Source organism: Siphateles boraxobius, unplaced genomic scaffold (assembly GCF_051911475.1).
Source record: "Siphateles boraxobius isolate OS27281-9 unplaced genomic scaffold, OSU_SipBor_1 25, whole genome shotgun sequence".
NCBI classification, from domain to species: domain Eukaryota; kingdom Metazoa; phylum Chordata; class Actinopteri; order Cypriniformes; family Leuciscidae; genus Siphateles; species Siphateles boraxobius.
Window position 1 is genome coordinate 26,810,138 of NW_027508866.1, and position 17,316 is coordinate 26,827,453.

A 17,316-nucleotide genomic window follows, 5' to 3' on the forward strand; every position below is an offset into this window, starting at 1 on the left:
ATTTTATACAATATATATTTTTAAATGAACTTATGATAAAAAATCCAAAACCTTTTCAGGCATAATCTCATTAAATATGTCCTTTAATGAAGTAACTTCATAAAAGAGCATTCTGCTCAACTACATCAGACGTTCATAATAATAACAGAAAAAAAACTTGCCATAGTTTTGTCCTTTTATCAGTAGCCAGTTTTGGTGTAACAAGTTGTACATTTTGTTGCCAATTAGTAAATGTAGTGGGTGTATTAAGAGGCTACAATTTTCAAATATGCCTAAGTGTAACTTGATCCCCTCCCATTAGGCTGATCTGATGTGTGTTGGTCTGCCTGACCCCCTCTTTGTTTGGAATAATTTAATGTTACTCTGTCTTATTTGGGAAAGCTGGCCTACAGTAGCCTTAAGACATCTCATTTTCTAAATACAATTAAATAAACACATTTCGACAAATGGTGCAAACTCTGCTAGATTATAGATAAAAGATACCCATTCCCCTGCCATTCTCTGATCGGCAGTGATCGGCAGATCATAATTTTGGTGAACGGTAATCGGTGATCGGCCCCAAAAATGCTGATCGGAGTATCTCTAATTATTATTATTGTTATTATTGTACAGAAGGACTGGGATGAGGTGTGAGTGTGAGAAGGAGGGTGAGTGATTTAGTCTGCAAACCTTTTTTCTGATTCTCACATAGCAGAAGGTGGCGGAAATGCAGCAATAAGCTGGATCCCAACCGCCGTAAAATAGCAACGAGACTGTAACAGCCCATAGTCCTGACTCCTGTTATTATGAATTATAGTAGTATACTACAGCTCTTCTCCTCCAGCTTAAAACCAGATGATTTGGAAGATTTCCACTTTGTGACTTCTACATTGCACCATATAGTGGAGTTTTTGGGATTATTCAATCAAGGACTAAGCCAAGCCATTTGTTTGGGAGCACATAGTGGATGGTTGTCATTTTGGACATCATCGTTTGACATGCACTGAACCGCATATCATCATCATCTACGTTAAGTACAAAGGACATTCATCGAAGGACAATCATGTTTCTAATTGGGCTTTAGTCGAATATAGTATATTTTTATCCAAATTCTCTCTTGTTGTGATGTTGTTTGCCTTTATGCCAACTGGTTTTGTTTATACACATTTCTGAGTCTGATGATTTCTTTTGGTTTGTTTTTCATCATCTGTTATTTTATTTTCATTCCAATTCTTACTTCTTACAATTCCTGCTGTGCACTCACACACAGGAATGCAACGCAAGATTTTCATAAAGGTATAACTTGCCATTTTGGTCTGTTTCTCACTCTATCTTCAGAACGCTTGGAATATACTGCACGAGTTGCATAGGATTATTTTACGACAGATTTGCATCGGCTTAATAAAATAAAGGGATTCCCGTAGCGTAAGCTATACTTACGCAATACGAGAGAACCTCTCGTAAGAGAACCTACTCGGTTACCTAACGTAACCTCGGTTCTATCTAGAAGAGGGAACGAGTATTGCGTAACCTGCCGTGCTTGCGCCACAAGCGTTTTTCGCTTCAGTCGATGAAAACCAGAGAATCAGCCTACGAACCCTACTTATATACGCTAAGCCACGGCCATATTGGCGGACTTTGACGCTGCTGGACGTGACGTCACGTCCAGCAGCGTCAAAGCCCGCCAATATGGGCGTGGCTTAGCGTATATAAGTAGGGATCGTAGGCTGATTCTCTGGTTTTCGTCACGTCGGGTTCAGTGATAGGCAGCTGCAGTTCCCGCAGGGCAGCCTATGAACACGCTAGACAGCCTGCTCTAGGTCTGCTAGCTGCTGCACTGGCTGAAAATGGATACAAAAATTAAGGATAATTTTTTGGCTTCAATATCTCGAAAAGATGAATCTTTCCCGTAGCGTAAGCAATACTTACGCAATACTCGTTCCCTCTTCCAGGGAGAACCGAGATTACGTTAGGTAACCGAGTACGTTTTCAAAAGTCTTGTGAACAAATATTCAGTATGGGTTTTATGGCCTCATTTCAGTGACTTAATTGGTTTCACAAACCACGCATAAACGTTATTTTCTCAAAACTACAAACTTTTACATCCATGCTACTCACACATAGTATTGTAGCAGAGTTTGTGCTACAGTGTAATCCGACTTGAAAATGTTTTAAGTAACAGAAATAAGCACAAATGTCAGGGCATGTCAGAACACCTCCAGGCCCCAGAGGGTTAATAACAGGTATAACTCCTTAATATAACAAGCCGTGTTACTGTGAGGAATGTTCACCTCAAAATGTAGATCTGTATGCAGGTACAAGATACTTTATCTGGATTAAATACATACACATCTCTCACTTTTGCTCATGTGTTAGCAATTAATGTGTGGGCTGCCGACACATAGGCTGCCGACCTTTGCAATAAATCATTCCTTTTTTTTAATTTTAAAATAACTACGTACAATTCATGATGTTAAGAGGTGCTGTTATATTAAAAGTCTACATGTGGAATGGGAAAGTCCCACGCATTGGTCTTCTCTTTGGTTAAATGTTCTGTCAGGCAAAAACTTACCACAAAACCAATATCTGGCAGTATACATAAAAAAAGTATAGGATTTGTATTTTAATTTGACGCGTTCCCACTTTATATAACAGCCGCTCTGAATAGTATTGCAGTTTAAGTTTTATAGCACTTAAGTGAGCGCTGTCCAACAGCTAGTTTCGACTTCTCCCATTATTCGGGTAATTTGCGTTTGCTGTGTTAATTGCTGGGCAGAAACAGCTGTCCTCACTCAGGCGTTAGTACGCGTTATATCTATGTAGTGTGCGCGCTGTCGCGGAAGTGCCAGCGGAAGCGTTCAGCCTCCTCGTGTGAAGACCGACTCGGGTAAAGACCATCGACTCTACCTGTACGACTCCACCGAGCAAGGCCTCCGGCAAGGCACTTAAGTATCGTCTTCTCTCCTTTACCTTTCCCACTTCTATCGTATTTCCCTTTCACAACATGTGCTTTCAATACATTCCTGTTGTCTCTCGACAACGTGCACTCATCACGCACAGAAGGCAGCGCACTACTACTAATCTGCGTCCCATTCTCTTATCCACACACACACCTCTCTCTCTTTCTATGGGTCTATGGAATTGTCAGTCAGCAGTCAATAAAGCTGACTTCATTCCAACCTTTGCATCTCATTCTACTCTTAATATATTGGGCTTGACTGAGACCTGGATCCGTCCAAAAGACTCAGCAACCCCTGCTGCTCTCTCTAACAACTTCTCTTTCTCCCACACCCCTCGCCAGTCTGGGAGGGGTGGGGGTACTGGTCTTCTCATTTCTAACAACTAGATATACTCAACTCTCTCTTCTCTATGCAATAACAACTCGTTTGAATATCATGCAATTACACTTACAACTCCCATTAGGATCCATATTGTAGTTATTTATCGCCCCCCAGGTCAACTGGGAAGCTTTGTTGAGGAGCTGGATGTGCTGCTGTCCTCTTTCCCTGAGGATGGCACCCCACTCGTAGTCTTAGGTGATTTCAACATTCATCTAGAAAAGGCGTATGCAACAGACTTCATCTCTCTTCTAGCCTCATTCGATCTCAAACGGCTCATCACCACAGGTACTCACAAGTCAGGCAACCAATTGGACCTGGTTTACACACGCAACTGCATCACAGACAACATTTTGGTGAAACCTCTCCATGTTTCAGATCATTTCCTCATTACTTTCAATCTACAACTCACTACCCATGCTACACCAACTCCACTACCAGTTACTTTCAGACGTAACCTGCGCTCACTTTCTCCTTCCCATCTTTCCTCTGCTGTGTCATCTTCACTTCCCTCACCCTCACAATTCTCATCTCTAGATGTGAATACCGCAACAGATACTTTATGCTACACTTTAACAACTTCTTTAGACAATATCTGCCCTCTCTCCTCCAGGCCAGCACACGCTACTCCCTCTAACCCCTGGTTAAAAGGTTCTTCGTGAAGGGTTTGGACTTCGTGACCAAACTCAGGGCAATGGAGAGGAAATGGCGCAAATCAAAAGACACGTCTGACCTGAGTATGTATCAATCTCTGCTCTCTTCCTTTTCTGCTGATGTTCACGCTGCAAAATCTTCATATTTCCACAACAAGATCAACTGCGCCTCTAACACACGAACACTTTTCAAGACATTTAACTCTCTCCTCTGTCCATCCTCCACCATCACCCACCTCCTCTTTAACTGCTGATGACTTTGCTAACTTCTTTACCAACAAAACAACCTCTATCAGCAGTCAGTTCTCAACTCCATACACACAGGAACCCAAACCATCCTCTCCCACTACCAGAAACCTTCTCTTTTCCTTCTCTCGCTAACCGAGGAAGAAGTATCTAAACTTCTCCTCTCCAGTCATCCTACCACCTGCCTTCTAGACCCCATCCCCTCACAACTTTTACAAGCCATCTCTCCCACACTTCTACCAGCACTCACACAGATCATCAACTCATCCCTCCACACTGGTATTTTCCCTACAGCATTCAAGCAGGCTCGGGTAACTCCACTACTTAAAAAACAACCATAGACACATCACTTTTAGAGAATTACAGACCTGTCTCTCTCCTACCATTCATTGCGAAAACACCTGAATGAGTTGCTTTCAACCAAGTGTCATCTTTCCTGTCTCTGACCAACCAGCTAGATGTCAACCAATCTGGCTTCAAGAAAGGCCATTCAACCGAGACTGCACTACTGTGGGTCACAGAAGCCCTGCTGATCACAAAAGCTGCTTCCAAATCTTCAGTTCTCATTCTGCTGGATCTTTCTGCTGCCTTCGACACTGTGAAACATCAGATCCTTCTGTCCCCCCTCTCATCACTGGGCATCAAAGGAACTTCCCTCCACTGGTTTGAGTCCTATCTCACAGGTAGGTCCTTCAGGGTTACATGGAGAGGCGAGGTATCCAACGCACATCAACTGAACACAGGGGTTCCTCAGGGTTCAGTTCTTGGGCCGCTCCTCTTCTCCATCTACACCACATCATTGGGACCCATCATACAGGCACATGGTTTCTCTTACCATTGCTATGCTGATGACACACAGCTCCACCTCTCATTTCAACCAGATGACCCACAGTAGTTGCACGTATCTCAAGCTGTCTGGTGGGCATCTCGGCATGGATGAAGGAACATCACCTGCAGCTCAACCTGGCAAAGACTGAGATTCTCGTCCTCCCTGCCAATCCGTCTCTACAGCACAACTTTCCGTCACTATCCAGCTAGAGTCATCCTCAATCACCCCATCAAGGTCGGTCAGAAATCTTGGAGTAATATTTGATGACCAGCTGACCTTCACAGACCACATTACAAAGACAGCGCGATCATGCAGGTTTGCAATGTATAACATCAGGAAGATCAGGCCATTCGTAACTGAGCATGCAACACAACTTCTCGTCCAGGCCCTGGTTATTTCTAGGCTTGATTACTGCAATGCTCTTCTAGCTGGACTTCCATCATGTGTTACTAAACCTCTACAAATGATACAGAATGCTGCAGCCTGCCTTGTCTTCAACGAGCCCAAAAGGGCTCACCTCACTCCTCTGTTCATCTCACTGCACTGGCTACCACTCGCTGCTCGCATCAAATTCAAAGCTTTGACGCTTGCTTACAGATCTACCACAGACTCAGCTCCGTCCTACTTTCACTCCCTACTACAAGTCTACGTCCCTACCAGAAACCTACGATCGGCCAAGGAGCGACGGCTCGTGGTGCCATCACAGTGAGGCACTAAATCACTCTCCAGAACATTCTACTTCACGGTTCCATGCTGGTGGAATGATCTCCCCACCCTCGTCCGTAATACAGAATCCCTGACAGCATTCAAAAGACAACTGAAAACTCATCTCTTCCGTGAGTACTTAACATAAAAATAAAATAAATAAATAAAAATTCTTCTCTTTTAAATCTTTCCTTCCCTTTTAAATCTTCCCTTGTCTGGCTTTTGCTACTCTGAGCAATGCCTGAACTTTGTATTTTGAGCACGTCTTGCGTCGTTCTTGCTATTCACGATGACTCGCTTGCTTTAGTCCTCAGATGTAAGTCGCTTTGGATAAAAGCGTCAGCTAAATGACTAAATGTAAATGTCCCTCTGGAAACATCACAAAATATTGTGAGTCATGCAAATGCAGATTAGAAATCTGTCACAATGCTTTGCTCTTAGCTAGTCAACAGGTAAGGGTTTATGTTTCTAGCAACTATGGATGAATTTAGATACAAGTCTCTGGTACCTCGGTATAAAAAATCTATAAAATTAGCAGCAAATAAACAGCCTGATAAAAATTAAACCAGATCTACTTGAATGTCAATAACTTGCAATTGATGTTGTAACAATATGAAAGTGCTGGCATCAGGTCCTATCCTTGAGAAAACAAGCACATTCCTACTCTTCTTGCATTTCAAGACATACACACAAGGTTATTTGGGCCCTACTATCTGAATCGCAGATGTGTGTGTACCACATTTTTAAATCAAACTTTAAGTTACCACTTTGAGAGTGTTGGCTAAAATGTTTGGACTATAGTCTGGCAAATGATATTCAGAAGAGACATCTAAAAGTAGAGGAATGTTACAGTGCTGCATGCAACAACAAATCTGACCCAACAAACAATCCAGCATAACCATAGTCTCAGCCTCAGACGTCACGGACCGTTGGCTGAATGTCTGATGCATATGGCACACTTTTCTGGAAACATTTCAGGAGTTTCTTAGTCGTGATCTGATTGGTTGAATTCTGCAGGATGTCTGGGAGACGTGTGTGTGTCGCATTCTTTTTCGGCCCGCCAGGAAACAAATGCAGTGACGCCAAAACCCCTCGTGGAAGAAGAAAGCCGTTGTGCTTACAACTGTGACAATGAGAGCTTACCAGGATCAACTAAACGCTGGATTTAGAAAAAAAATGTGAAATTCGCAGCTCCATTGTTGCAGTAAACTTGCACAACGTCCTTGAATGAATAATTAATTAGATGCACGCCAGTCTTTTATTGTAAACATCAACATTATATTTTCACGCCCCTAAACATGACACGGAACAAAATGAACTGTGATTGGTTGCGTTACATGTCAGTGAAACGTCCTCTTGGGCGAGCGGTCCTTGACCAAGAAAAGCTGCAATAGAGACCAGACCTCCTGCCGTCAGTCTGAAGCGCTGGCTACGCGAGACTACCGTAACCCTGACCAGCACATATTTAGGCAAGGCAAGGCAAGGCAAGGCATTCAGATGGTTCAGATTACACGATTTTAGCCCGATTTTGTCACGATCCGTTTGACGTAGGGTCTCGTGGGGATTTGTAAACGACAACGGGCGTCGGGACGCAAGATTCGATCGTATCATCTCGTATAGTGTGTCATAGTGGGCGACAACCTACGTCGCGTCTGCGATGCTTCACGACATCACGACAAAAAGACTAGCATGATTAATTTTTTTAACGGTCGTCCACGACGGGTTCCGTCACATGTATGAGGTTGACCAATAGGAGCACAGAAGCTTTTCCGTACACAACTTTCAAAATGGCGAAACGAAAGAGAGACGATGGTGCTACTAGGTGGAGTTATGACATGGAGGAAAGGTTCGTAAGAAAACAATATTTTACCTCAAGTTCTCTTTGGAGGATTGAAAGCCCATACTGTCCTCTTCGAGCAATCCAGGAACGTGTCCATTGTCGGGTTTTCTTTCTTTTTTTAAGTTTTCTGAACACAGGACAGCCAATACAACACTCACCGCCACATCCATTGTTTGTTTACGTTCGTTTCCGGAAGTCACTCGCTATAGTTTCGCCTTCTCAATGACATCACGCACATTGTTAAAGACGGCACGCGATGACTGGTCAGGAAGCAGCGTGTAGTCTGACATGTTTCTTGTCCACGGCACGACAAGATTTTAGGAGTCAAAATCGCGTAATCTGACACAGTGACTCGTAAAAGACAAAAAAAATCGTGTAACCAGGCATTAAAGGTGGGGTATGTGATTCTCTTTTTTGTCAATTTTTTCAAAATAACTTGAAATCCTCTTCCTAACCCACTTACAGCCACTGAGTTAGAAGCACTGAAATGAAAATTAAGCAATTTAATCATCTGTGGAATGGGCAGGACTCGAAAAACTCCAGCCAATCATTTCCAAGACCACCTAGAATCATTGGACAGTAAGTTCGTCAATCAAACGGTTGTACCACACCCCCCTCCCCCCAGCACACGTGACCCCCTTCGTGCGCATACTCAAAGCTTGTGACGCATGCACATCTCGTCAGTAAAGCCGGTTCCATGATTAGTAGTAACTCGTCATTACAATCTCTCGCGCATCTGAGCTTTCGCTCGTGCATGATTGCGCATCCATGTTCTTCGAATGGGTGGAGTAAGAGCCAGCGTTGGAGGAAAGAAGGTAGGACCATTTGAATTGTGTATTTTCAAAATCTGCCGGTCGTTTTCCAAATCACATACCCCACCTTTAAGGCAAGACATCCCAGTTGAATAGGGTAAAAAAAGAACTAATAGATATCACCATACTTCAGCAGTTGATTGATTACACTAATAATTGCAAAAAAATGTATTACAAGTTTTCTGAAATGGTATGTTTAAATATGCAAATGAGGCATTATCTAATTAAATATGCACTAATTTGCATACATTTCTAGAACAAAAATCTGAACATTGGATGATTCAAAATTCTTGTTTCTTTTTTTTTATATATTAGATTCAAAGGTTTTTACAAGGATTTTGGATATCTCTATTTATCAGTCCACAAATCAGAAATTACTGTCAACAGCCAAAAATAAAAACATTTTCACAATTTTTTTATGGAATAAAATGTTGTATAAAATCAGGAAAACTATATATGAACAACCCCTTTGTAAAAATCTTCAGAATATAGATAAGAATAAAACTGTAAAGTTGGGTGTATGGAAGTGTTACTGAAGTGGAGATTTCTGGCCAGAGATTTCTGGCTACTCATTTTGAGAATATGGCCTTTAAAGATATATACTGTAATTGAAATCTACAGACACAAATATATAAAGTGCTCTAAAAGATACAGTTAAAAGTGTGTATTGGATGTTTTCTTTCCACTAGTCTGAAAAAACACTTAATGAAAAGCCAAAAAGTCCAAAATTGACAGATGCATGAAAAAACACTGTTTTTGCCTGTAGTGTCTCGCCTTAAAATTGAATAGTGCAATAAAATTATGTTAAGTTCCTATAATTTAAAGGAGAAAAGCAGAATATAAACATGTAGTAAAAAGAGGTTAAGATAAACTCGAACTCTAGAGACTTTTAAGATTGAGCACCTAAAGTCAGCACAATTCACCCTATTCAAACCAAATTCCACATGAGGATGTCAACCGGCGTTACCTCATATGACCAGACGCACTGGGTCCCTCCGAAACGCCTGACGCAGCGCCCTATCTCCACATCTTCATGAGTGGTGTACATCTCCCTGAGACAGGCCCCGATGTGAGGCGCCATCCTGCGAAGGAGCTCCCGGCTGAAGATCATCCCCGGACCCCCCATGCAGAAGTTCTCTCCGGGCTCCAGGGCTAGCTTACCCAGCTCCTCTGTGGTGCCCAGACCCGTCTGGCCCAGATACAGCGGCTTACTGCTGTTCAGAGAGCGCAGGAACAGCTCCAACTTCTCACCTGCAGGAGGAGGCACAGGAGAAAACCATGAGGTTCAGGAACATCCGACAAAGCCTTTTATACAAATTCTGTGTGGTAAATTATCAATGTTTTTAAACGGCGTTTTACAAGTAAAGCCCTGTTTTAAGATTGTTTCTGATGAAATCGAATTTGGACAAGTGCTGCAGTCCCGAGAATTTTAGGTTTTTGTGTTAGCACCCCCCCACCCCACCTCCCACCTCCCACCTATACAATGGTTTCATTGTACACGCAAAAATCGCTGCAAATGATGCTTTCCAACAGGTGTTTTACCATTCGTTGTAAAACTGTGGACCTATTTTTCCAACGCCTCACAAACGGACATTCTTCCAAAAACTACGATAAAACCTGTTGGAAAGCATCTTTTGCAGAGATTTTTGTGTGAGCATATCAGTGAACACCCCAGACCACTCGGTGAGTTTCACGTCTTTGTAAACTAAAGCTTAATGCGTTTATATGAATGATTGTTCCAAGGCACCTATGAAACCATTGTATAGGTGGGGGGGGGTTTGCTAACACAAAAACCAAAAATTCTCGGGACAGCAGCATGTGTCCAAATTTTAATCTTAACCGTTCGATTTCATCAGAAACGATCTTAAAACAGGACTTAACTTGTAAAACGCCAAACTTACCCTAATGAATTTAAAATTATATAACCTACATGAGAAGAAAGCATCCCAACAACTTCTGAAAGTAAACAGCAGTGTTTTACTGTAGCATTTGAAGTAAGTGTCATTTTTATCAGTGTAAACCATGGGGTTTAGGGTTTCAGGTAGGCCTAGGTTTATTTAACAACAGAAACTGAATAATCAAATGTAAAAATAAAACACTGCTTAGTTTTCACTGTATGAATTAAATATATTGATTCTTATTAAAGCTAAAAAAGTAATTCAGCCAAGAGCAGAGTGATTTTGTCTGTCTTTTGTTCATGAACCCATTTATTGCAAACTGTTGCAATATGCATATCGCGATATATATATTTGCGATATATATATTGTGCAACTCAACATTTCTAATGAAGTGTAGAAGAACACATTATAGACAGCATTAAGTCACATTAGATGACAAGTGAAATAAAAAGATGTAAAATAGCGGTTATTCATATCTCTGTGAGTAAAACCTTTTTAAGGAAGAGAAAAACTACTGTCTTCACCAAATATATGTTGATTGACCAATGGATATAGTCACCTAAATTGATTATGCATTTGATAATCATGTGGGTTAATTTCACAAAAACCCACCAAGAGCATATATTGGTCATATTTCACCCCAGAAATCGAAATCATTATATTTTGCATTAAGAAAATGAAGCCTGATTTAAGGATTATTAATATTATCAACATTGTGACATTATTTTCATGCCATTATTTAAAATTTGCCCTTAAATTCTGATTAGTCTAATATATAAAAAATACTGTTATATCATTTAAATTGTTATAGATTTAGAATTGCCATAAAAAACAGATTTGGGGTAAGTTTAACTGTTATTAAAATGTCACAATTAGTGCTGGGCAACGATTAATCGCATCCAAAATAAAAGTTTGTGTTTACATTATGTGTGTGTACTGTGTATGAATATTTTGTATATAATAATACACATGCATGTAAGAAAAATGTTATTTATATATAAAATATTTATAAATAATGTATAAGTATATATACACAGTATATACATGCAAATATTTCTCAAATCTATAAATGCATTTGTGTGTATTTATATATACAAAATAATTATACACAGTACACACACATATATTATGCAAGTACACAAACCTTTATTTTGGATGCGATTAATCGTTGCCCACCACTATGCAAAATATCTCAATGGTCCTACATTAAGCTTCCATAACTTTATTTCTATAATTTTCCAGAAAAAGGCACTTTAAATCAGTCATTATTTGAAAAGTTAAATAAATCGTTGCCCACTACTATGCAAAATATCTCAATGGTCCTACAATGAGCTTCCATAACTTTGTTATTTCTACAATTTTCCAGAAAAAGGCACTTTAACTCAGTCATTATTTAAAAGTTAAAAGAGTTATGTATGCATCGAAATTCTTCAACACAGCAATGTCTCTTTTCACTCTCGCTCTTCAGCTATTCACCTCTGATGTAGACATCGTCATCAGCCCTCATAAACCACTCATATTTATCCAAGTAATGGTCGTGCATGTACTTCAGCATCATGAAAGACTTCTTCTGGGGAGGGTAAGAGTCGTCCACCCCTGCCAGCGATACGAGGGGCACAGGGACAGGCAGGGGTATCTTCTCAGACCCCTCGCTGGAGAAGAACTCCACCCGGCCCGGGATGCTGGGGCTCCAGGTCCTGTAGGCAGCCACGGCCCTGGAGGACAGGTACTTCTGAGCAGTCATGACCCCAACATACAAGCAGCTATTCACCTGAGGCCCAGGTGCAGCTCTATCACTGCTGTTCCCCGTCCCATGATGCTCCTCTTCATCACTGCCCTCCTGGCTGGAGAAGACTGGCTGCAGATGCTTGTGTCTGCCACTGGTTGAGGAGGAAGAGGAGGTGTCTGAAACTTCAGCCTGAGCCCTGTAGTATGAACACACTGAGGACCTTCTGTTCTTCGCACTGATCTCTACAACTCTGGGCGCAACTAGCCACGACGCGGCGGTGAAGCCCAGAAAAAACCCGACGATGAGGCTCACCAGCGGTCTCCTCGACCTGAGGGCCATCGCACAGTCAACACAGCAGATCCTTCATAAACAAAAGTCTCCTCAAACTGATATACAGTGCCGTTTGGAGTCAAATGACTGACGTCTGTGATTATCTAACATCTGCAAAGTGCGTTCGCGTGCACGTAGCGCGACCGAAGCTGAGTGTTGTCCCGTTACACGTGAGCTAAACATCTTTCACATGTATCGATCCCGGTTAAAATCCACCCAAGTGTTGATATCGCAGCTCTCTGGTCGCTCGGTGAGGAGAGATTCTTATAATTCGTTCGGTCGCTGCCAGTCCACATTACTGAAGTGAAAACCCGTCACACTGTGTTTATAAAGTTGACGCTTCCTTTCCCAAGCGGTGAAGGCTCGCGTTGTACCTTTCTGTTTCCTCACCTCACTGTAAAGATACACTGCATTCGCGTAACCATTATCTCCTCGTTCAGCCGCTTCGGTCTCCAAACACACGACATTTTCCCAGTTGGACGCGGAACTTTTCCTCCTCGCGTCTCCCGCGTGTCTCCGGGTTTGAGCCTGTGGGCGCACTGATGCAACGGGACAAACACACGCTTCGTCGCGGGGCGGAGCGAAGCTTTCTCTTCCCCGGCTGACTTTAGCTGGGAAATACAAAGGCAGGAATTTCACTGCTCTGGGATTATTGACTCTAGCCTACACGATGTTTAAAAGTCACAAGACTAAGTGTAGCCAAGAGATCAAAAATAAGTTAAAGCTGTAAATGATGTTTATGCTGTGAATAACATTTAGCTACCTGACAGAAATCAACAACACGTGTAATGACAAATTAGACCTGACTGAGAGAGGCCTGTCAATAAATAAATAATTAATTTAAAAGATTGGAAACGGCCTGAGCCAATGGTGTGAGTTTGGGGCGGGACTACCTTAGACATGGGAAACATTTGTCATTAGCTGCATCCAAATTGCCATATTTGCACTATAGTAAGCCTACATTGATAAGAAACTTCTTGACCATTAATGCAGTGTTCTGTAGCATGCTGTAAATACATTGTATAAAGACATAAAACATCCAACATGAAAATCCTTTATTGGGTGTTGTTAAACAATTTAAGCACAAGGAACAACTTGAACGTATAAAAGCTCATAGATAGTTTTACAGTATCTTTTTTATTTTTCAGCTTTATGACTCCTCAGCTTCCAATGTAGCCTATTATGGGATAGCAAAGTGTTTGCTATCCACTGTTCGCACATTTTACAATCCCATCAGTAGGTTATTTGGGTCCGTGTACGTTTTGATAGTTTGTTTTTTAGTTTGAACCACAAAACAAAATAACAAGAAACCACCTTTTTTCCGTTTGTCGTTTCAAACCAAAAACAAAGAAATTATAAAAAAGAGCCGTTCTCCCGTTTTTGGTTTCTGAATCCAAAAACGAAAAACGACTAAACCAAATACAAATAACGGTCCGATTTTGTTTTTTTGAAATTGCACTTTTCATTTCTCTGTTTGAAGATCTACATTAAAAGGTAAAAATCGGATAAATGACTTCAAAATCCCTTTTGCACATGTGGGCGGTCATGAGACGCCCCTTTCAGCCGATTGGTCAAGCAAATCTGAGCATGTGACGTCATCAGCAATTCCCCAGTTCTTTTCAACAAAATAATAGTCATATGGCTCTGCATACCGCTTCTTAAACTGTACAGGGCTGTGCAACTTAACGCGTTTCACAGAAATATTTAAATCAGAAATATTAAATATTAATCTGGACCCAGACGGTTTTAATTAGCTGTGCAGAGTAAAATCTGTGTAGTGCTGCACTAGACAGCGCAGAAGAGGGTGAAGCTCAGACCAATGTTCTGTCAAGTGTAAATACGCAGCAGTCATAACTCTTCTTTTAGACAATACGCTCAGTTTTGGACAAGGAGTGGTCATTGCAAATACTGTAATACAAAACTGCTGATAGTGGTGGGTACCGATGATGGTAAATTAAAATGTAACTAATCATAGCCGCGAGAGTGAGACAGCGAGATGATTGACAGGACGATTGCGGAGGAAAAAAGATCAAGATAGCCTAACATGTGTTAGTTAAAAAATATTTCTTTGATTAATAACCTATAGGCCTAAGTGAGTTTGTATTTAAAAACAACAACAACAACAAAGAAACAATCAAATAACAGCAGGGGCGTCATGCAAGCCAAAATTCTGGGGGGGCACAATCTGAGACGTTGCAATTGTTTTCTGACGGGTGATATGGATCATGTTAGGAGGGGTCAGGGGGTTTCTCCCCCTGAATTTGTTCAATTCTGGCAGCTAAACACACCATTTCAATGCATTTTGGGAGGGACAGAAATACCTTAACGGAGCTATAGCAGCAACCCTCCTCTATCTGAGGACTAAGTTAAAGTATCTATTTTGTACGTTTATGTAAAAGAAAGGTTGATGAAAGAACTGTAAGCTCAAATTCAAAAGCTTTTGAAGTCTACTTCATTAAAGCATATTTACACACACACACTTACTGTACACTTAGGCCTACTACACATGATTTTAAAAACAGTACCATTGCAGTTTTTATGTTATGATTTTAAATTGGTATGTGACCTAAGAACGATCTCACATTAAAGGTACATAAAGGAGCTGAGGTCTGACTTTGTGGTGCTCTGAAATTAAATTATTTTAATATTAATATGCGATGAAGGACTTTGAAAGAAGTTTGACAGATTTCAGTGCTGAATAAGGTTAACACTACCCCGTTTATTTGAAAATGGTTAATCAACCGTGAATAACAGTCTATGGGAGAAACATCAAGTCGATGCCTTGATAACGTTAGGTTGGATTTTGCAGTTAGCCTACAATAAATTTAACACCCTTGTTTCTATGAAACTGAAAACAATTGAACCAGCTGGAGACTTTGACACAAGACAAAAGAGAACAGATGTTTCAAAACTGATCAGATAACGTTACTATGGCTTATTGGCTTTGTATGGCAGGCAGTAAGGTTAGCCAACTAGTTTACGGTTAGACTAGGCTAGCTATCGATAACGTTACACTGACACAACTGAAGTTAATGCTCTGAATTCGCAGCTAATATCAAATCCATAACTTTTTGATCAAGTTAAAATTTCCAGGTCAACCACAAATACTCCCACTACCTTTTAATATCATCCGATAACTAATTCAATGCCGATTTGTTGCTTTGCCCACTTACCACTTCAAGACCATCTGTAAAACATTGCCAGCTCAACGTGCGAGACGAGTGAGTTGCTTGAACATACACAGCAAAGACTCTAGAGCGCTACGCGCGTAGCTCTCTAGATTTGATATACACAGACACCATATTAGGAAAAAGGGGTGGGCTGATGCTGACCGATTTATTACACATCCAGAAGAATACATTTGAGTCGTTATAGGCTCTGGTAATTATGGAGCATAATAGGAATAAAGTTGTGACAAAAAATTATCAGGGAGGAAAAATCTGAGGGGGCACGTGCCCCCTCACTTTGAATGGGCATGACGCCACTGAATAACAGTGTGAACCCACAAACGGAGCGTTCATTTTAAAGAGAAATTTCCAAATATCTTTTATTTATTTGTTATGATCAGTGTTGGGCAAGTTACTTTAAAAACGTAATTACTTACAGTTACTAGTTACTACTTCCAAAAAGTAACTAAATTAGTTACTCAGTTACAAATGATAAAAGTATCTAGTAACTTTTTTAAATCAAATGTGACCACACCTCCACCCCTCTTTAATGGAACTTAATATACATGTGCATGTTCAATTATTAATGATAAACGTGGATATTATAATGAAATGGACACTTAATACAATATATTATTAACAGAAACAATGTACACAATCTAAACTATTTTAATGTTGCCCTGGGACAAAGTGAGACAGCCTCCAACAAATGCCATGTAGATATTATGTTTATAGTGGATAGATACAAATAACACAATATATGTTTTGGAACTTTTGATATTTATTGCCCCTCAATAGGCCACAACTGGGCACAATTAAATTATGCTTGTGAAGCACTATACCAAAAAGAAATAACAAATAGCCCTATACTCTTTGTATAGTGCAAATAAAACAAAACAAAAATTGTTTATTACTCCTTAATAAAGAAATTCAGACATTAGAAAAATATCATTCTAAACATGCGTTGTTTATTTAATATGAGGGAAATACACATGCGTTTTATATTTAATATGAGTGAAATACATATGCGTTGCGGACGTGACAAAAAATCTTTAACTTTTAGGTGGCAAAATATTTTGTAGTAATTCTGTGATTTACAATTTGCGCAAACAAAAAGTAATACCCAGCGGATGAAGAAGAGTTGGTTCTCCACAGAACATAAAATATTCATTTTATTAAATGTTTCGTGTTCGCATTTATGAGGAAAAAACAATGTTACGGACGTGACCGCTCTGAAAGCGGCATTAAAAGACTTTAAAACTTCAGAGACCTCAAACAGAAAGCACAAACCCTTTCTTTAAAGTGAATTTCGTTTTGTATTAATTGTATCTTCATTTGAATCAATGTTTCATCAACCAATTGCCTGGATTTAATAAATAAGAAGTAAATAAGTAGCAGACAATAGATAATCACGACACGGAGGCGCCGGCGCGTGAACTGGGGCTCATCTCATAAATGAACCGGAACTCCGCGTATAAGGTAGCCTACTTGCCTCACAGACCTGAGAAATGTATCTATAGAAAGCTTTTAAACAGAACAATTCAAAACGAAAGAAAAAAACAGACTGCTCTCTGCTTATGTTATCCGTATGAAATGTGCATTTCTCTCTGGCGTGTTCACTACTGCGAAGATCAACTTCATCTTTGCAGCCGACACTGACACACAAAAAAACATATGTTTATTAATAAACAATTAAAATGTCTCCTTGCTGTATTTGACATATTTATATTCATTTGCCGGTTCTTTGTGACAGCTTTTAGGTGCTTTATTGGCATCATATTTTCCCTGGA

The 17,316-nt window shown here is 40.4% G+C and overlaps 1 protein-coding gene across 4 annotated transcripts in view; it reads right to left on the reverse strand.

The window, feature by feature from the left end:
• chsy3 (chondroitin sulfate synthase 3) overlaps window positions 1–13,174 on the reverse strand; it is a 130,829-nt gene extending 117,655 nt beyond the window's left edge. Inside the window, exons 1-2 of one of the 4 annotated variants that reach the window (XM_077243409.1) lie at window positions 11,777–13,104; window positions 9,370–9,653 (exon numbers count right to left, since the gene is read on the reverse strand). In XM_077243409.1, the coding sequence (XP_077099524.1) occupies window positions 9,370–9,653; window positions 11,777–12,368 (876 nt within the window). In that variant the 5' untranslated portion in view covers window positions 12,369–13,104. Of the gene's footprint in view, window positions 1–9,369; window positions 9,654–11,776 lie in introns of all 4 variants that reach the window. The other 3 variants (XM_077243410.1, XM_077243408.1, XM_077243411.1) reach the window with 3 other exon arrangements.
• Between the last annotated feature and the right edge of the window lie 4,142 nt (window positions 13,175–17,316).